Consider the following 21,632-nt stretch of genomic DNA (forward strand, 5'->3'; position numbering starts at 1 on the left):
AAAGTGACCCGAACCGGAACGTCCATGCAAGAACTCAGTACACATGCCCGCAAAGCCCTTGGTACCAGCAGCTGAAAGCATTCGCCCCCGCCGCGCGGCGTTCCGAGCGGCGGTAGAGTAACCCTTCGTGCAACGCTAGGTGAGTTAACTGGGAGTGAAGAGCTTTTACTTCTCGCCCTAGATGAGCGACTGCGGTGTAATCCGGTCTCACGCCCACTTTAACCCAATCTAGCACCCTATGCGGAACCGGATCCTTCTCCTGCTCAGAAATGTGCTAATCACAGTCCAGCTGTGACACAGACAAAGCGACTACGGGTGATGCTCTAGGTGACGCAATAACTCGGCTGCACGCCGGCTCGAATGGCTGATCACCGCCGGAGAGCCCGGAAGACTGCACGGGGAGAATGTTCAAAGTCGGGGGTTCTACGTCGCAACCGTGCTTCCCCTTAGCGCCCCCCAGAGCTAGTTTAACGGCTGCTGGGGTACGCTGTCCCTCAGGCCTGGGAACGTTGCAATAGTAGTCCCGAGGTCCCGTGCCTCAGCATCGCTGCGAAACCTTGGAGACTTGCTAGTTGCCTAGCCGTGACAGGTAGCCCTGTCCCCGGCTAGGTTCACCTGCCGTGATGTTCCGGCATTACGGGGTCTGCACGCTTAGCCTCGCGTAGCGCTTCAGAGAGGGAAGCTGGTGCCACTATCCTGATGTGCTCGCGGAGCCGCGGCGGTTGAAGTCCTCGGAGAAATGCGCGATGAGCTAGCTCTTCCTGCTCGGGCTCGAACTTTGGATAGCCCCTTATGGTCACCCGCGCCGAACCGGAAGTGAAGCGACTCCTGTAGCATTGCCCAGTCCTTCCGCTCATCACCTTGGAGGTCTTCCAGTGCCCAGAGCACGTCGCCCTCCAGTTAGAGTACTACTCTAACAGCGGTTTCCGCTGGGGACCAGCCCGCAAGTCGGCGGCTAGCTCCACTTAAGCGAAGAATGCATAGGGTTCGACGGCGCTGTTGTAGGAGGGAAGGCGCAGCTGCGGCTCGCCTCGCCGGCTGACGGCGCACGGAGATGTAGCTTGCTCCGGCGCTGGGACTCTCGATGAGTCCATTCCGAGATCCATTGCCGGAATCTTCATTTCACCGCTCCGCTTCGGTCGCCCTGGTTTGCTCACGCTAGCCCCGTCAGGAAAAGGCTCTTACTTCCCTAGTAGTTGCTCCGCTACTCGGCGGCCTGCTTGGATCTTTCATAGGTCCTCCGTAGTGCTCTCCAACTCGTTACTCTCCATCCCACTTCTGACACCAATGTAGCGATTTACCGCCAGAAAGGATGTTGGAGAGACGAGTAGGCTTAATTGCTGCCCAATGCAATGGCTGGAAGTACTTTATTTTGCACAGCACGGTATAGCATGAGCAGCCCATTCACACGAGAACCACATCCAATTCGGCCTAAGCATGAACCGGAGCACATTTATCAGGTCACACACGGTCTAACACACAAACCTGGCTGAAGCCACTAACCCAAACAACCTTCCCCAACAGGGTGAATACATAGAGAACCCCTGCAAGGCATGACGGTCGACAGCCGCCACCCCGCCCACGTCACAATATTATTTTTATAATAATGAAATGAGATGCCCAAAATCATGCTTTAAAATTCATAGTTTCCTATAGTTTTTGTAATGTCTTAACAGGGATATATACAGTATATACCAGGGAACCTCGAATTACGAGTAACGCGGTTTACGAGTGTTCTACAAGACGATTTTTCATAAAATAAAATAAAAAACTTGAAAAACAAGCATTGTCTTGGTTTACGAGCACCGAGTATCATGTTTCACGCATGCGCTTCTTGTTTTGATGCCGAGTGTCACGTGATCACAACTGAGCCAAATTACTATGGGCAATTACACGCTCACCTTCCTTCATATATACACTACATGTCGTACGTTACATCCTGGACCATTGCACAAAGACACTTTAATAACTTTGCACACCTACCTTCACAACTACACTACATTTTACAGTTTTACGTTTACATCCTGGACCAGTGCACAAAGACACTTTAATAACCTCTGCACTAAGACACTTTGTTCTATGCATATTTGCACACACCGTACAGTATATTTCAATTTGCACAGTATATTTCTATTTTGTACATCATATTTCTATTTTTATTTTTAGTTCTATTTTTTTCCTAGCACATTTCTATTTTTATTTTTAGTTCTATTTTTCCTAGTTTAATTTAATTTTTTAATTTAATTTCTATCGTATTTCTTTTATTCATATTTATTTCTTATTTGTAAAATTTAACTCTCTTTTAGGGTCAATGGCAGTCGTATAATGCGTTTCACTACATTTCGTACTGTGTATGTTTGTGTATGTGACAAATAAAATTTGAATTTGAATTTGAACCCATGGTTTTTCTCTCTCTTGTGCTGTGGAATCGTCTCCCCTGCTGGGTCTTAGTGCTCGTCTCTTACTGGTATAATCCACATCTGCGCACGCGTGTACTGTTTACTTTAACACTGTGACTATGTGCGTGTGTGAAACACAAAATATTTTATTTTGTGTTCAGAAGCGCGTGTGTACAGCACGTGTACTGTGTGTGCACGCGAGTAAGGCAAAAGAAATTCTCAATACAGAGGTTAAAAATCTATTTTCTTCCTCATCGCGGTGTGTGTGTGTGTGTGTGAGCATAATTAGACACTGTGCCGGCTGTGTGTGTGTGTGTGTGTGTGCGAAACCCCCATTCACAAAAACACACACGCGCGCACAGAAATGAAGGCAAAAGACACACTCTGCTCTCTAAATAAACTCTTCGCAAATATTTTCAGAGGTAAGGTGCTGGGTGATTTGTTTGTTTGTTTTACTTTACAGCAGTGATTCTGTTAGTTTGTGCTCACACAAGTGTCATTAGCGATGTTTATTGCTTTTTTTTTTTAGATAAAACAGTGTAGCAGGAGAGAGACGTTGAATTATGACCTCTGTTTACGGAAGTGTAGTCCAGTGCGGGAGATGCATTGTGTGTAATGCAGTCCGGTGTGTGTCAACGTGAATGCAAGATTTAAGTTAGGATATAGAGCCTAAGTTTTGTTCTTCAGTAGTTTTTTTAGTTGGATAGTGCAGGATCCACCCGAAAGTTTGTACTATACCTGACAATGCAGAAAATAAAAGAACAGGCATCGACGAGTTTGTCCATCTCATCATTACACGAGCATGAATTAACGGGCTGTTATGCTGTCGCGAGCAGCATTAAAATAAAGTGGAAAAGCTTTAATAATTTAGAGGAGAACAACAATCTTTCCGTTAATGTGTCTGTGAGTGTGTTTAAACGAGAGAAGAAAGTTTTAATATGTAAGATGAGGAAAGGGAGTCTCCACTTACTCTAGCCTCTCTCTCACACACACACACGCACACGCGCACACACACACGCACACACATACACAGCGCCTGCACAAAGGGAGACGCTTATCTGCTGGGATTTATTCTTTACTTTTTTGAAAGGTAGAGTGCAGGTTCATTTGTTTTATTTTTACTTATTTTTTGTAACAATTTTTTTTTTGAGCTGTAGAACGAATAATTTAAGTTTCCTTTATTTCTTATGGTAAAATTAAATTTGGTTTACGAGTGTTTTGGAATACGAGCCCACTTCTGGAACGAATTATGCTCGTAATCCGAGGTTCCATATATTCTTATATGAACACGAAGTGCTTCAGGCTTTTTATAATATTAATCATAATGTTTTTTTGCTGTTCGTGTCCAGCATTGAATAATTATTTTATAGTAATTATAATTTTAAAGGCTGGAAATAATAGCTGGAATGTGATTGTGAAATAAAGCTGTTCATCGCCATGCAGAAACCCCTGGCTTCTACTTTCGGGGAGTGTTTTGATCAAAAGGCTGATAAACGCGTGCGATTTATCGATAAAAATGCAGACATACTCCCCAGAAATGCAACAAACACAAAAATATAGGCTACTCGCCAAATTAAACGCTGGCTTTACCAACATGACAGCGCGCTATAAAATATTTAACTTATTAACATATTTTTGCTGTGTAGTTTATTTTTTGTGTGCATAAGAATTGTGTGATATTATATATACAGTATATATATATATATATATATATATATATATATATATATATATATATATACATAATATTTTTATTTACATTATACATTATATTTTTATATTTATATATGCTAGGGTACTTTTACTATACTGAAGTACCATTTAAAGCTATTTATTTATTTATCTTTTATTTGCTTACTTACTTAGAAAAATTCTGTTAGCTTTTGCTCATTTTAAATCCCTTTCAAATGCAAATTGACCTGTACATCAACTTGATAACTAGCGAATGCTTTAGTTAAGAGCTCTAAAACAACGGCAATAGGAATGACAATGGAATATTACAAAACGTGCGAGTTGACGCCAATGCACCGATCACTAACCATTAAAATGTTGGATTTAAATTAAAATGCCACAGATATAAATGTGTGCATGTGTGTGAGTGTGTGTTTACACAGCTGAAATTTCAAGTGTTGAATTAACACCCAGAGAGTTAAATTAACAATTAACACTATATTGTGTTTATATGGGTCCAGTTGGACTCAAATGAACTATGAAAGAGATAAATCCAAACTGATGATTTTACTGTGTGTGTATATATTTGTCTCTTGCTTTTACTACCATTAAAAGCTATTTATTATAATAAGTGGTGCAGAGGTGTATAATAAACCGAAAAGATAAACACAAGATGGACAGCTATTTATTTAATTATAATTTTAAATACCTCTCAACAACATTAGTAAATACTATAGTACTGCAGAGTAGAATATCATTATAATGATTCGGGGAATCTAGATTATCCACAACGCATTCTCACTTTTCACGTCACCATGACATACAGTACATAGCCTGGATAAATACAGTCCATCCACACGTACAGTAGAGGCATTTCAAAATGACCAAGCTCTGTAAGCTTCATTCTCAAGACATCAGGACAATGAAGTCTGCTCGAAGTTCCAGTAGCGAAATACACAGACATCTGAAATCTGTTGGTGTAGATGTAACATTGAGCACCATCAGAAGACATTATAAAGAACAGACATCACGCAAGCGCAACCCTCGCAAAATTAATCAGTAAGTAGCTTTACCTTATACTGTACTATCACAAATTATACACTTTTGTATGTGTTTGTTAGGCTTTTAATGTCAAATATTTAAATTGATGTTATGCACTTATTTTACAGAGCCATTGTCGCAGCCATAGAAACCATCAATAGGCAAAACGACGAAATGGTTGCAAGCTCTGTAAAAAAACAACTGTGGCGTGACAATGGAGTGGACATCAGTGAGAGGTCAATTCGGAGAATCAGGAAAAAACTAGGTTGGAGATATAGGAAAACTTTGCAGTTTCCCATGATCTGTGACAACACAGAGATACGTCTTCAACAAGTTTAAACATAAATCGATGACGAGGAAAAATTTCACAACAGCAATTTCACTAATAAAACTACGGTGGCTCTGGATCACTTTGCCACAATATCTTTTCGTAAAACAGAAAGACAAGTGTTCAAGCCCAGGCCGAAACATCCTGTAAAAATTCACAATTTAGTAATTTAAAGTAATTATCACAGTTTTTCCAGGACAATGACCCGAAGCACACTGCTGCAAGAAAAATGATCACTGAAAAAGGAAATTAACTGGGTGAAGACACCCGTCGAATCTCCTGACATGAATCCCATTGAAATTGTGTGGCACGCTCTGAAAGACTATATTCGATAAGAAGCAAAACCGAATACAAAATCCGATTTAATTGCTGGGTGGACACACTGGAATGTAACTGAACACTGCATTTATGACTTAAAAAATAAAAGATAATATATTTGTCCTATGTTGTTTTTATTTGATTAAACCATTTTTAAGTTCTTTAATAATAAATGCCATAGAACTATAAAAAAATTAAAGCTTTAAGATAACCATTGTGTCGTATTTTTGTGTTAATTGGATTAAACTAAAACATTTTCTTTATTATTTGATACAATTGTATCATTTCATTATATCATGTTGCATTTCTGGAGGAGTATGTCTGCAGTTTTATCGATAATTCTGCTCATATCTGCACACACGTTTATCAGCCTATCAGAGGGTGCGTTACAATAATAATAAGAATAACAACAATAATAATAAATTCGGAGCACTACTACTAATAATGATAATAATACTGAATGGGGAAAGCACAGTCAAAGAAGTATCATTATTGAAGGAGAGAAGAAAGTAAAGAATAAATACATATCAGTATTTACAGATTGAGCTTGATATGTTTATGAGCTTTGTCGCTTGTTGTAAATAGACGCCTAAGAGAGATAACAGCTTTTCGGCTTCAGTAGACACAATACTTTAGATTGAAACACAACTGTCCCTCAACAGGTAATGAACGGCATTGTATGTGTCTGTCCATTCTCTTCTCTGTGGTTTTCTTCTCGTCCGTATCACATGCAGCTTGAGCTGCCACTGTAAAACATCTCATTACTGCTACCAATTATGGAAAAAAAGGAATGTGTCTGGTATGAAACCTCAAATAGTATAGATGTGTCACGTATATTGGCAATTGGACTTTTGGCTTTTAAACAATGGTGCAGTTTCTGGTTCTCGTCATGCATTTGTTAGATGTGATCCTAAAGTACATAGGCAACTAGACTCGTTCTCACTTGTTTTTCAGTGGGACCAGATCAACCTTTGGTGACGAGAACACTAATGACACTGACTAGCACCTGAACCAGTTGACTAACAAAAAAGTAAAAAACGGCAGTGAGTTGGGCCCTTGACCAATACCTTTATCTCTTAATGATGTACTTCAGCTATGTGCTTTTGTGCTTGTATCACTATTTTTTTATTATTTGTTAATTGAATAAATTCATAAAACATCTAAGATGGCTTAGTACCTACAGTATGGGCACTCTTTTTTTCCAATAAGTAATAGCCTTCACACAGAATTATCTCAAGAAACATCTTTCAAACTTCTTTATTAAACCAAAGGAATGTCAGAAGTTTGGAGAACACCGTCCACTGTCTGACCTCTAAGAGTCGACACTAATGACAAACAGCCAGGCCAGGCTTGTGTTTATGCTAGCTTCGCTCCCATGCGCCCACACAAGCTTCCAAAATCTGGACATGCTGACAGCATCTGGACATGCTGACATCGTGTCCTTGTGTTCGCTTCAAGATGGTCAATTCAAGCACTGTTGAAAGAAAGAAGTGTGTGACCTTCATCACACCTTGGAAGCACAGTGTGGCATCTTAATCCTTACTTCTGATCAGATTTTCAGCCACGGGACATATTTTAGGGTAAAATTATAGGGTTCATTGCAGATTCATTAGCTGGAAGGGCTATACACTATTCAGAATTTATGATGTACTATAAAGATCATCCAGTTTTTAATTAGTTAGGTTTAGATTGTGTGCATACATACAGTATGCACAGGTACTGTGAAGGAGCTGTTATCATCGAAACGCTTAAACATTAATATAAACATGTTAGCTCCTGCTGCACTACTGTTAGATCTGCTGGAATAGAAAATTAACTCACCTTCTCTGCCAAAACATAACCCAAGCTCCGTGATCTATGCATTAATACTAGTTGTTGTTTTAAACTCCATACCAAAAGAAATGTATCAAGCCTGCAGCATCCCCTGCCCTTCTCTCTCTCCCTCTCTCTCTCCCTCTCTCTCCCTCTTTCTTTTTCTGTGTCTCTCGTCCAGCTAGACTGATAGATTGAGGTCAGTTTTTTACCGAAGGGGCATTTTATTTTACTGACCCTCATGTGAGTAGTGAACAAGTATGTGTGTGCCTGTATGTTAGAAAGCTTAAGGCAGGTCAGAATATTCATCTCTTTATAAACAGAGAGAAAAAGCAACCATAAAAAACAACACACTGTATCTGCATAAGAGATTATATTTTAATATAAATAAGTAAATTTAGTGTGATCAACTACAGGAGTTTTTTTTAGGAGTGTTCTATGTGTGAGAGAGTTTAAGTTTGCATCTTAAAAATACACACCAATTACTGGTGGTGTGCTGTGGTGTCTGGTATCAGGACGTTGGCAGCAGATCCTTTGGGTGTTGTGAGTTGTGGGATGGGGCCTCCATCAATCTTCTCTGTGGTTTACTTGTCCGTATCACATGCAGCTTGAGCTGCCACTGTGAAATATCTCATTAATGCTACCAGTCATGGGGAAAAAGGAATGTGTCTGGTATAAAACCTTAAATAGTATAGATGTGTCACTTACAGTATATTGGCAGTTGGACTTTTGGTTCGTCAACAGTGGTACAGTTGCTGCTTCTGGTGCTTTTGTTAGATGTGAGGTACAAAAGAAGTACAAAAGAAACCTGGACTTGTTCTCACTTGGAGTTTGTTAGTGGGACCAGGTCAACCTTTGGTGACTAGCACACTAATGACACTGACTAGCACCTGAACCTACAGTATGAAAGTCAATTTGGAAACCTTGGGCTCTTTGCTTGGTTGGGCTGGCCTTTGGTCTGTGATGACATGGGTGAGCCTTGTGTGCCTATCACCAGTTTGCTAGTGTACAGTATAGTTTTCAACCTTCCCAAATTCTCCAACAATAACCCACTTCTCCGCTCCCTATGTAAATACAGTATAACACTTAGCACACCTTCCATGACCCACCTAATTACTAAGTACTAAGTAGGTTGCTCCTTCAGCAGCAGTACCTTTATTGGCGAGCACCGAACTGTAGAGAATGGTACTGATGCTGAGCTAACTCTACCTGACAGGTCACTACTTTTCTACATTCTCTTTTGGCAGATAATCAAAAGTTCATATCAGAAGGACCTACCCATGGATACAAATAGCCACCTTTACACAGACCCAGCTGCCTCTAATTTCCCTGAAAATTATACCTTGACAGAAGAGAGATCTCTCACATTCAGGAGAAAGTTGAAGGACCACTTTTTCCTCTTACTCACTTCCTGCATGCTCATCATGAGTCTTTCTTTTCTTTTTTTTTTTTTACTCTGTAATGCCGTTTTTCCAAAGTTCCAGGGGAATGACAGGCTGATGTGCAGCAAATTACTGCCCAGCGTTTTAAACACCATCGCTTTTTGCGTGACTGGAGAAAGCTGCTGACAGGACCCAATTTTACCAAAGACAGAGTGAGAGAGAGAGAGAGAGAGAGAGAATAAAACCAAAGAATGAGACTGCTTAAACACAGAAACATTAGTCAGCATTCAGATCCAGTTAAAGAATGCATACTTCTATAGACCTGCTCTTTTTCCTCTCCAATAAATCATCCTATACATATCTAGTATTATAGTGTATTGTATTAAACCCTTGGGTTTGTCTTAGAATCCTAAAGTGTTTTTAGTCCTGTCTGAGGAATCACTTCAATTTCATGTCATGCTGTGAACTGAAATGAACTTAGATGTGCAGAACAGATTGGAACAAATTAAAGAACAGCACATTTTATTAAATAATACCTAATATTTGGTTGATTGCTTTCCTTTGCCTGACTTGTGCCATGACTTTTTTCAGTTGTTGCTTGATTGGACTGGGTTGTGAGTTTCACCCCGCTCCTGTGTGGTTGTTGATGTTTTTTTTTTTTTTGATTTTTTTCTTTACAGCTCACAATCATTCTGTCACTAACTGCTGCTGTTCCTTGCTCGACCTGATTGATGGCTGTTGGCATGTTTGTTGTGTTTTTTTTTTAAACGTTCTAAATTGTTGTAGTGGCTGTGCACAATGTCAAAAGGCTTTAATCTACTGTCCTTCTTTTCTTAGCATCAAAATGGTTTTCTTTTCTCCTACAGTCAGCTCTTATTTGCATTTCATTATTTGCAGTCATTGGGCGAACACGTGAACACTTTGAGACACGTGTGGGGGTTAAAGGCTTTGCCCAGTGGCAACTCGGCAGTGGTTGGACTCAAAACTCAAAAGTCTGATCAGCAACCCATAGCCTCAACCTCCTGCCCCACTGCTGCCCCACTGACATCACTGTAACGTTCATGATTTTACCTGTTTATTTTAGCCAGATTAAGGACTTCAGTCTTTCAATGTCTGGATCTTATCTTTGTCTAAGTAACAAAGACTTACACTTTGAGGACAATAATTTAATTTAATTCAAAACAGCTTTCAATGCCGCAGTGTGATTTTCCCTAAAGGCAGAAATTTAACTGGAAAAGTAAAAGAATAATGTTTTAATTTTTAATCACGTTTATACCAGCCCGGAGATTTGGGAATTATTGACAAGAAAAAGCTGTTGTTTTCTTACTGAACTGGATTATTTTTATTTGTGCCACTTGGTGAGTCATTACTGCAACCTCGTTCGGGCTTGATGAGTCTGTGCCTAAAGCCTCTGTTTCCAGGACACAGTGAATAACACCATCTGCATGTTTGCCTTATTAATCTCACTTAAATCCTTAATTGAAAGTGAATGAGTTCTCATACTTACTAGACAGAACAGGTGGACCTGTAATGAAAGCATTTCTTTTTTAGTTTGTGTTTGTGGACACTGTTTATGTAATCCAGTATGACTGCTTGTGTATTACATCCTCTCGGTCTGTCTTTCTGGCCGACTGTCTCTGTCTCTCAGAGTGTCGGTGTGTGATGAAGACAAGCTGACGCATAACGAGTTCATCGGCGAGTCGCGTGTGGCCCTGCGCCGGGTCAAGCCTGATCAACCCAAGCACTTTAACGTCTGCCTGGAACATCCACCTCCTGTGAGTGTGTAGTGTGTGTAGGCGTGCAATGCCCAGCGGTTGCAACATATGAATTATTTACCCAGTTACCATCTGATAAATGGTGTAGAAGGGAAATTAAAAAAAACTTTGCACACAAACTACACTTTTCTGTCACTGGTAAATTTCAGGTATTATTAACAGTGTTAGTTTTTTGGATTGAAATACCCTATTAAATACAAAAAAACAAAGGTTCTGTAAAAATATGTTTGTCACCATGCAAAAATATGTTGATGAACCTCTGAGGAATTCTAAGATTGTTGAACCGTTCCATATTCAGAACTTTCAACCATGCAAGGAACCTCTCTCTCTCTAGAAAATAATATATGTATTTTTAAGAATCACTCAGTACCCTATCTTTTTGAAAATTTAGACTATTTCCCATCCACGGAACAAATCCTTAACAGATCTTTAAAGAAGATCTGTTAAGGACCTTCCATGAACCTGAAGTACCATTAATTGTTCAGCTAACCCCTAAAGATTCAATTTCTTAGAGTGTGGAACAGCTGGCCATTGAAGGACTGCCTTTTTTAAGAGGCTAAACCAATTAACTATCACAAGAACTCTTGAGAAAACCCTGAGAATTTTTTTTCTTCAAGCGTAAGCCTGTTGCCGAAAAATAATAACATAATCTCTGTTTCTCAGCTGGCATCTCCTACTGCCATGACCTCAGCACTCAGAGGAATCTCCTGTTATCTACGGGAGGTAAATATCCATTATGTTTCACTTTTTCTAGTTTTGCTTCCCAGTAGCAATCCACCAAGGGTAGATGTTATGCATTATGTGTAACAAATTGGTATTAAGAATCTTAATGTCTTAAATAATGTTTTGAAGGTTTACCACAAAATGATCTCTCAGCTCAGTGTTCTTCTATTAGATGTGAAACCAAGAGAACATGTGCATCCCAAAATATCTTGCCACTGGAAGACTATAAATACACACATCTGTATGTAAAGTGCTGCCTGTAGTCATGAGTGACTCACTCTTCGCATTTCATTTGTCTCCTTCTCCCACTCTCTTCATGCGTCCTCATTCTTCTGTCTTCCCCTCCATCTGCCTGCCATCCGTCTTTGTCTGCTCTGACCATGTGACAGCCTGGTGCTAATAAGCTACATAACCAGATTGTTTAATCATGACATGGACTTGGATTTGCAAATAAACAATGTGTTTCGTAACATGGTGGTACTGATGTGTTAGGGTGGGTACAGTATAATAGAAGATGTTTCTCAGAAGAGCTCAAACCAAACAACTGAGTGCAAACTTTGATTAGGCATTCTTTTAAATGATCTGATATGACCTCTTCTGATATTTACAGTGAAACCTTGGATTGCAACCAGGGGTAGTTTAGTGGTTAAGGCATTGGACTACGGTTTAGAAGATCCCAGGTTCAAACCCCACAACCACCAAGTTGCCACTGTTGGGCCCTTGAGCAAGTTGAGGGCCCCTAACCCTCAACTGCTCAGATGTGTAATGAGATAAAAATAAAAGTCGCTCTGGATAAGAGCGTCTGCCAAATGTCTAAATACAAAGTAATGCGGTTTGCGAGTGTTCCGCAAGACGAGCAAAGATTTTTAATGACTTTCTTGCACTGCGGAAATTGTGGGTAATCATCTCCCCTGCTGTGTCTTAGTGCAGGTCACTTACTGGTATAATCAACATCCGTGCATGCGTGTACTGTTTACTATAAAACTGTGACCACGTGTGTGGGTGTGTAAAACATATTTATTTTTGTGTCTGTATGCCTGTATGTACAGCGCGTGTGCAAAGCAAAAGCAAGTCTCATTAGAGAGGTTAAAGATCCATTTTCACTCCATTGTCTGAATGCGCATGCATTCTCCATTACACGCCAGCATTCACTATTTACAACATTCTGCAACAAAGACTACTGTTCCCCATCAACATTGTTGTTCTTTATCAGACATAACAATTCTTCAATAAACACCAAACATAAACAATCTTCATTAAAAGCCATTATCTACTAACATACATTAGTATTCTCCGACAAACATCAACATTAAACATTAAACAGCAACATTCTCTAAACATAAACATTATTTCTTGAACACCAACATTCTCCATGAACCGCCGTCGTTCTCCAAACAGCACTAGAAATGAACCACTTTTCAACACTGTTCATGAACATTGTCCAGTTAACTGTTAAAAAATGCATCTTTTATTAGCTTTTCATGTGGGCCTATAAAATAAAATGTTTTGCTTCTTAGATTATATGTTAGCGTTATAGAATAAATAGCATTTCCATTAGCTAGTTGTAGTCTTTACAGATGTACATGTAAAATAAGCTAATAAATACAACACAAACAACAAGTCGAGAAGCTCTCAGGGAAAGGTTCTCTTTAGCCTAGTTATGCTAGTTCGGCTAGCCTCTCCACACAATGAATTCCTTATTCCAGCACTGACCTTACTGGGTCTTCCAAACCCAGCTCTTAAAGGTCAAATGAGTACTTTGGAGGTATCAGGTGTTTAGCTCTGAACTTATTACTGAAGTCATGAAGTTTATTTAATGAGATTTTAGTGATCAAAATTCACAAACTCATACAGTATCACAGGTAACAAAGCCAAAGCCACAAGCTTCACATGTACAGTCTAAAATATTAACTTACAATAAGTAAATTTAATATTTTAAAGTGTTAAGTGTTTTAACAATTAAGTAGCAGATAAAAGATCACAACACACCTTCAATTATTTATGTAATAATCACTGAATTATAATATTTAGATTTTTAATTTTATACTTACAGTGCATTTGCTGAGTTTTTATAGTTCTTACTGTTGTTAGGCTAAAATGTCATAATGTAAAATAATTGGTATCTACAATAAAGCTAAGTTCATTTACAACATAAACATAAAAAACAACGTAAAAAAAATCTTTATTTAAGATTGAATTGGGGGCACACATATTTTTATTATAATAATTTTATCTGACAAAGCAAAAATTTATTTAAGCTGGACACCCAACCCGATATATATATATATATATATATATATATATATATATATATATATATTATGATTTTTTTTTTACTGAAACAGTGAAGAAGGTGCATTAATAAACGTGTGATTTGTAGCTGCACCAATGTCTCAGCTGCTGTTACAGAAAATCAACAGCTTCTGACCAATCACAGTCCAGAATTCACCAGTTAACTATTGTTGTAGGGAGCGATCATTTTTATTCTTACAATAATGTGTCTTTGTTTATGTGGTTGCAGTGGGAGAGCGAGCAGCAGCGCAGTTTGGAAGAGCGCGGCCGTTTGCTGTTGTGTTTGCAGTTCTTGCCTCCAGCTCACACTCCAGAAGGCGATGTTCCACCAGAAGCTAAAGAAAGAGCGAAGGGTGGTTTGTGTGTTGGTGTCAAACGCTGTGCCCATCTTGCAGCCATGGACGTCAATGGACTGTCTGACCCCTACGTCAAAACGTGTGTCGTACCCTTTTTAATAATAAAAAAAAATTATAAATTTCGGCAAAATGCTCAATTCATTGATTCTCGCTCACTTTACATAAATAAATATTTTAAGTTATTTTATTGGAATTATACTTTATTTACTGAACATAAATTATATTTTCCAAACCTACACTTATGTATCAAGACATAAAATTCTTGTAGTTTAAATAAAGCATTTTCAAGGCAAAGCAAATGTGACCTTTTACACATAACTAAAGCTGTATCCATGACTGCAGTGTGGAACTTGAGGATTGACTTGACCTTGACTCTGTCTCAGTTAAATATTTTAAGACTTTGGCAGGTTTTATTATTTTAAATATATACTTTAACTTGGTTGTAACTAGGACATTTAAAAGCACTTATTCACCTAACTTACATTTTCTAACATTTTAGCTCAGTGACCCTTTTGATGGATGCTGATTGTTTCTAATAAATTAGACATTCAGCACAATATTGTTTTTTAAATCTTACTGTTTGTATTGAAAACACAGTGACTAGAGAGCTGAAGAGCAATTATTATAGCATTATATTATTAATATTATGTTAATGCATTCATATGCTCAGATTCCCACTTTATTTTTTTACCTATAATTGTTATTTTTCAGTTAATGTGTAACACTTTCTTTTCACATCCATCTCACTTTTGCACTCTCTCAGTCTCTCAACCCCCACACCAACACACACACACACACACACACACACACACACACACACACACTTTTCCTTTCTCTCAATTTGTCTCTATTTATCTGTGTTCCTGGTGTATTATTGTATTATAAAGAATGCGTAGGCACTGCATTGCTGTATTGTGATAGTGGGAAGAAGAGGCAGGGGTAGCTAGGGGTGGGCCAGGGGTAGCTCAGTGGTTATGGCATTGGACTACGGTTCGGAAGATCCCAGGTTCAAATCCCACAACCACCAAGTTGCCACTGTTGGGCCCTTGAGCGCGGCACTTAACCCTCAACTGCTCAGACGTGTAATGAGATAAAAATATACTGTAAGTTGCTCTGGATAAGAGCGTCTGCCGAATGCATGAATGTAAATGTAAGTGAGTGATGAGGCTCCTGTAAAATAAATGAGGTAGCTACTTCTTCACTAACCAAGAACCTCTGCTGACCTCAATTACAGATACCTCAAGCCAGATGTAAAGAAGAAATCAAAGCACAAGACAGCTGTGATAAAAAAAACACTAAACCCAGAGTTTAATGAGGTATGATTATACATGTACTGTATGTGTGCGTGTATGTAGACATTTGCATTGTTTTGTATTCCACATTTGCGCAAGCACATGGTCTAAATGTCAAGTACCGGATTATATAATTCAAGTAAAGAACATATCGCTGGATTTCTTGTACTGACCTAAATATCAATTCTAATGTTTTCTAGTAACGTTTCTTTTCACCTTTCCCGCCCCAATTAAGTGCGTGTGGTATAAGGTCAGGTCTATGAAGCAGGCACTAATTTCAGTCCATAGTATATTACCATTAGAGTGGTAAACTTATAAGAAAATAAAGCACAAGATTTGGTAAACTATGCTAACACAATCAGCTGCCTAGAGTAAAAAAAAAAAAAACTGCAACTGCCATTATATCTCGCGTGTGAATCAAAATAATGGTACATTTTCCAGACATTTTGATCGTTAGTTAGGTTGGCATTAACGCACATTTGCTAGCGATAGCAACAACTAAATTTCCAGCAGCCTCACAAAACAACAAAAATATGTGTTTAATACACAGTAAAGAATCACCCAAACATGCATTTACAATGAATATAAAGTAGAATGATAATTAAAAATATATTTTTATCTGTGAAGATTTATATTTAAAAGGTTTTGGATGTAAAACCACACTGTAAGTATTATTGGCAATGTCTCCACTGTCTAGACGTTCATCTAATTTTATTTCCTGCAGGAGTTTTTTTACGAGATTACATTTAACGAGTTGGCAAGTAAAACGCTGGAGGTGAGTGTGTGGGATTATGATCTGGGAAAGTCCAACGATTTCATCGGTGAGTAGAACTATAAACTGTTTTTTTTTTTCAGAAAAAATGTGCTTTAAGGGTTTATATATCTGACATTTATTTTGTTTTCCTGTTTTTGGATTCTTGTTTCAGGCATACCACATAACTATCATTTGTTTTGTGTCACACAGGGGGTGTGTCTCTGGGCTGTCAATCACAAGGCGATGCCCTGCAGCACTGGATCGACTGCTTGAAGAACAAAGGCCAGAAGGTGGAGCGCTGGCACACGCTGACCAACGACCTGCCTGGATCCACATTCTAGAAGCAAAATGGCCATGTCTGTCTCATTTTGCCAATTCCAATCCATTTCTGATTGGATACTCATCCCTGTCAATTACTCACAGAGGATTATGGGTAACCAACGTGTGGCGACAGTGGAATGAGCTTCGACTGTCAGAGTAGAAGCTAGAATGATTCTCATTATGATGTGAAGAACTTGATATGAGTCAAAGGAGCAATTTTTTAATCATTATTTTAATTCATATGATCATTGGGAGTGTGTTCTGTTCTAACACCAACTTTAACTTTTTTATTTGCAAAGCAATGAATCTGAAGCTTAGAATGCATTAATATGTTATTTGCAGTGCAATAATTCATCTTGCAATAATGCCCTGTTTGATAATGCTTCCATTAAAATTTCTTCTTGAGTGGTCTTAAACACTGGGGTGGATGTGGATTGTTGTTTCTTCTGGTTTATAACTAATAATGATTAACAGAAGTACTTGCTAAGTGTCTGTTTATACGTCTTGTTATTCAGCATGCTTAGTGTGCTTTAATTGTGGCTCCTCCGTATCCAAATCTTTCTTATGGAATTCCCGTAATGTGTTTATTTGGATGTTCCTGATTTGCAGATGTTATTTATATTTACTTAGTACACTAAAAAAGTTTAGAGTGCATTTAGAGTTTCTTTAAGCTTTTTCTCTCTGTTTAAAGGTGTGCTCTGTGATTTTAGGATTGTCGGGCCAATCTTTTAGCAGGGAGACCTAATAAATGGGTGGAAATTGGTGGAGAAAAATTGGAAGAAAGAAATCCAAGAAGGTTTCCATGTTGGTGTAACTGTTTCGATTCTACTCCAAAAACCATTAAAGCATTGAGTTACTTTAACCCTTTAACATTCTACTTTGTTTTGGTAGAGCAATTTTCTGGAGTTACTATATTTTTAACTTGATATTAACTCAATTAACTTGTTTGAGTCATCTTTACCACTTGGTTGAGGTATGCCATGTAAGGAAAAAAAAAACACTGGATATTGCTTTGTCTTTAAATAAATGCCTTTTCGATTGCTTCGTAGTGTACCATGAGAAATAAGGTAGATATACTGTAAGCACAAAAGAAGGTATGTTTCTTTTTATTTATTTATTTATTTATTTATTTTTGTACTTGTGAATTGTACTGACACTTTTATACATACAGTATTGATTTATATTAATACTTTTGCCCGTACTTTAATAAAGCAACATTTCAATTATTTGGAAGAGGCCCTTACTTGGGCTTGTTAAAAATATTTTTAATCATCTTAGTGGTAGGTTTTTCCACTGCCATATTCAATTCAATTCAATTTAATTCAATTTAATTTTATTTATATAGTGCTTTTTAACAACGGCAATAGTCACATAGGAGCTTTACAGGATCAAAAAGAAAATGTGAGTTTGTAATATGGAATCCAACCATTAATGCTGTGGGACACCCACGTCTTGTATATTATATACATTTAAAATAATTTTAATGATCCAATTGTATATTAGATATTTATAAAAATAATTTGTAATAAACATTATTGTAACTTCTCCAGCGATGTCCTCCTTTCACATAAACTCCCATTCCCAACATCACATTCCAACTTCCAGGAAAAGCCTCTAAAAATAATAAACAGCACCTCTGATTAGAGCCATTATTAAGGCTTTACAGATCATGAGTAGGAGACATATCTCAATGTGTCAAAATCTCAATTGTTCAAAGGAGATTGTTGCATATTTTAGATGCCTCCAGCATCCTTTAGAGTGAAGAAAAAAAATTAAAATCAGCAATGATCATGGAGTTTGAAAATGATCCTAAACTTTTAATCAGGAGTGTAAATAAGTTTAACATGCGAAGATAAAAGCAGCTGTGACCTGGATGGATAATGGATGCAAGCTCTGTGATCTAAGTTGCTTAGTACTACTACAGAGTGTCAGGGTGATGGTTTGTAATTAATGAATTTTTTTTTAGCATTTCTCCAGTGTTATAATAATTCTGTAACAAAAAAATGTATCAGACATATGATTTCTACTTTTAAAGTTCTGTTTATTTTATTGACTGGTTGTACCAGTTGTATTTTTATCTGGTCATTAGCCCTTTTATCTGAAAACTTTTGTGACTGGAGCATGCTATTTATTTATTAATGGGGCATTGTGTGTTTTTTTGCTGTTATGATCCTTACGGGGGAAAAAAAACCCCGAATAAAAAAAAACAATGTGATGCATTTATGTACGTTGGTTGTTCAATGCTGTGTCTGGAATGATGTGTCATTTTTTTCTGACATAGATGTGTTCCTTAAAGGCTTTTCTGAAATTAAAGGAATATTTGTTTCAGACATACAGTAAGCAGTATCTTTGATGTAAAAAAGGTAGGTGAATGCACCCCCTGGCTGGATTATTTGACCATTAATACTCTCAATTGATCAGAGGCATGGCAGAGACTTTTTATGTATGCTCTATGACAAGCATTCCAAAAGGAATCCCCATGGGACTGTGTTTGGGTGTTAAACCCACCATTTCCTTTGACACTGACAGCCACCTTCCTATCCTGAGCTGCACACACCCCACACCTTGCTATGCTCACCCCCTTACTTATTTTCTATACAGCTTTGTACTGTATTCAGGGTCGTCAGGACCTGGAGCCTACAGGAGGCTTAGGGCACAAGGTAGTGTACACCCTGGACAGGGTGCCAATCCATCATAGGGCACACACACATACACACATTTACACACTCATTCACACACTATGGGCAATTTGGGAACGGCAATTAGCCTAACCTACATATCTTTAGACTGTGGGAGGAAATTGGAGACCTGGATGAAACCCACCAAGCACAGGGAGAACATGCAAACTCCATTCACACAGAGATAGGAATCGAACCCGGACCCTGGGGGTGCAAGGCGACAGTGCTTACCACTACACCACCGTACCTTGCTATGCTGCACTATCATAATGTATATTAATTTTAAATCCTGGCCACTTTGTTCACAAAATGATGGATGAGTGATGATGTTATTGATGATACCCATTGCATTAACACCATATGACTTTAACCATGTAACATTGATTAACAGTTATATAGCAGTAAAATGGTTACAGGATCATGACACCACAGTCCCACCCATGCCCATGGTAACCAATGGTCAGGCCATCTGGTCCAATCCCAAAAAAAAAAGTTAATACTGTCTACTAAAAAAGGCCTCCAAACTTCTCAGATTTAAAGCTGATCATGTCTAATCCATGGCGGCCCTCACCCCACAACATATTAGCTAACAAGTGAACAGTTGCACCACAAGACAATTTGCACAACAAGGGCCAAATTATGATGGCTAAAGGATTGTATATATATATATAGGAGGTCAATAGGACAGTCATAGGGTCGATGAGGAGGGAGTGAGGTAGCCCGAGCCTTGTTGAAGACTAACTTGAGACCGTGGTATTCAGCGGGAACATTAGAGATGTCCGGAGGGTCCTTAGGCTTAGCTGGAGCAGAAGGGAGAGCCAAGAGAAGATAAGACCTGGAACATGAGAAGCCCCAGCCTGTGATGGTCTGCTTAGTCCAGTCAATCTGTGGGTAATGAAGGGCAAGTCAGGGAAGACCAAGAACTACATCAGCATGGGATCTATCAATGACCAGCAGACTGATCTCCTCAAAATGGTTCCCTGAGGTCCTTAGGGTAAGTGGGAGGGTGCATCGTGTGATGGCGGGTAAGCGGCTGCCATCTAGGGCCTGAACCGAGAGCGGGGGTTCAAAAGGAGTGCAGGGGACCTCTAGCTTCCTGACTGTAGCGGCGCTGATAAGGGTACGGTCAGAACCGGAGTCGATGAGCGCCTGAATCCCGTGAGCTTTGCCGCTGACGATTAGCGTAGTGGGGAGTCGGGGACAAGGTTCTGGAAGTTTCTCTGGAGGAGCGCCCCCTAGTGCTCCCAGTCTGACTAAAGGACGTCTCTTTTTTAACAAGCAGGTTTTGAGTGGATGTCCTGAGGCCCCGCAATAGAAGCAGGCTCCCTCCTGGCGGCAGCGGCGTCTCTCCTCCTCGGAGATTCGGGTCCCACTAGCCGCATAGGCACTTCCTGATCGAACCGTCTCGGAGGAGAAGGTCCTTCAGATGTTCTGGGAAGGGAGGATCTCCGAGCAGAGGGTAGTCCTCTGGGGGTCTGCCTTGAACGGAGACGCGTGTCGACCCGGCCGGCGAGGTCCATGAGTCCATTAAGGTTGGCGAGTAGCTCCTGAGAGACCAGCTGGTCCTTGACTGCCTCCGACAAGCCTTCGAGGAAGGTATCAGATAGGGCCCTGTTGTTCCACCAACTGGTAATGGCGAGGGTCCGAAATTCAATAACGTAATCATAAGTGAAGCGGGCTCCCTGGTGGAGCCTCAATAGCCGGCTCCCAGCCTCTCTGCCAACATCATAGCAACAAAAGTCATAGCAACATGGATCGCGAGCTTCCCAGAGGACCGTGCCCCACTCCCGGGCTCTGCCTGTAAGGAGGGTGATGACATACAGATGGAGCCACGCCAAATAGCCGCGGCCGTGTGAATTGCGTACGAATGGCGTACGGCTGCCCTATGCACGCCGTAATCCCCCCTCCTTTTTCTTCGAGAAAGGCGTGTCAAGATTTCACAGTAAACACGCCCATTCAAGCCCTATTTATGCATTTACCTGGTTCCACCACTAGATGGCGCTTCGTTCTCAAGGACACGTTAACACAAGCCAGCAATTTAGCTGCGCTGAGTTGCAATCACGTGATTTTAACAACCCACCCCCACCCCGCCGAACTGACGCTACCAAACTGCACTAGAGATGAAGATGGCGGCTTAATGGACTATTCGCGGTAAGTGGTGATTTAATTTATAAAATTTGTTTGGGATTAGTTTAAAGTTTATTTCCCAGTTTAGTTTTTTATCGGCCATTTTGAAAATCACTGGCAGCACCAGCCGCGGTCAGATGTAACTTTAGATAATTAATGATCTGTTTACCAAGTCTGGAGTTAACATTACAGCTTACTGTCAGTGTCACAAACTCACAATGTCACTCCTCTTCAACTAAAAAGACACTAAAGCTTTAAAAATACTATTAATGTCCCTATTACAAAAGCTGCACTACCGGATGAAGAGTGTTTGTGCTTTATAAAAATGCCTTTAGAGTCTGACCGCGTGTCTGGATAAATTCA

The 21,632-nt window shown here is 39.4% G+C and overlaps 1 protein-coding gene across 1 annotated transcript in view; it reads left to right on the forward strand.

Annotated features, from left to right (window-relative positions):
- Window positions 1-17,502, forward strand: part of LOC128540933 (double C2-like domain-containing protein alpha) — a 45,726-nt gene extending 28,224 nt beyond the window's left edge. Inside the window, exons 6-11 of the mRNA XM_053510930.1 lie at window positions 10,600-10,726; window positions 11,390-11,449; window positions 13,971-14,176; window positions 15,332-15,413; window positions 16,114-16,210; window positions 16,354-17,502. Of these exons, the coding sequence (XP_053366905.1) occupies window positions 10,600-10,726; window positions 11,390-11,449; window positions 13,971-14,176; window positions 15,332-15,413; window positions 16,114-16,210; window positions 16,354-16,484 (703 nt within the window). The 3' untranslated portion in view covers window positions 16,485-17,502. The remainder of the gene's footprint in view (window positions 1-10,599; window positions 10,727-11,389; window positions 11,450-13,970; window positions 14,177-15,331; window positions 15,414-16,113; window positions 16,211-16,353) is intronic.
- Window positions 17,503-21,632: the final 4,130 nt, after the last annotated feature.

This window comes from Clarias gariepinus, chromosome 14, assembly GCF_024256425.1.
Source record: "Clarias gariepinus isolate MV-2021 ecotype Netherlands chromosome 14, CGAR_prim_01v2, whole genome shotgun sequence".
NCBI lineage: Eukaryota > Metazoa > Chordata > Actinopteri > Siluriformes > Clariidae > Clarias > Clarias gariepinus.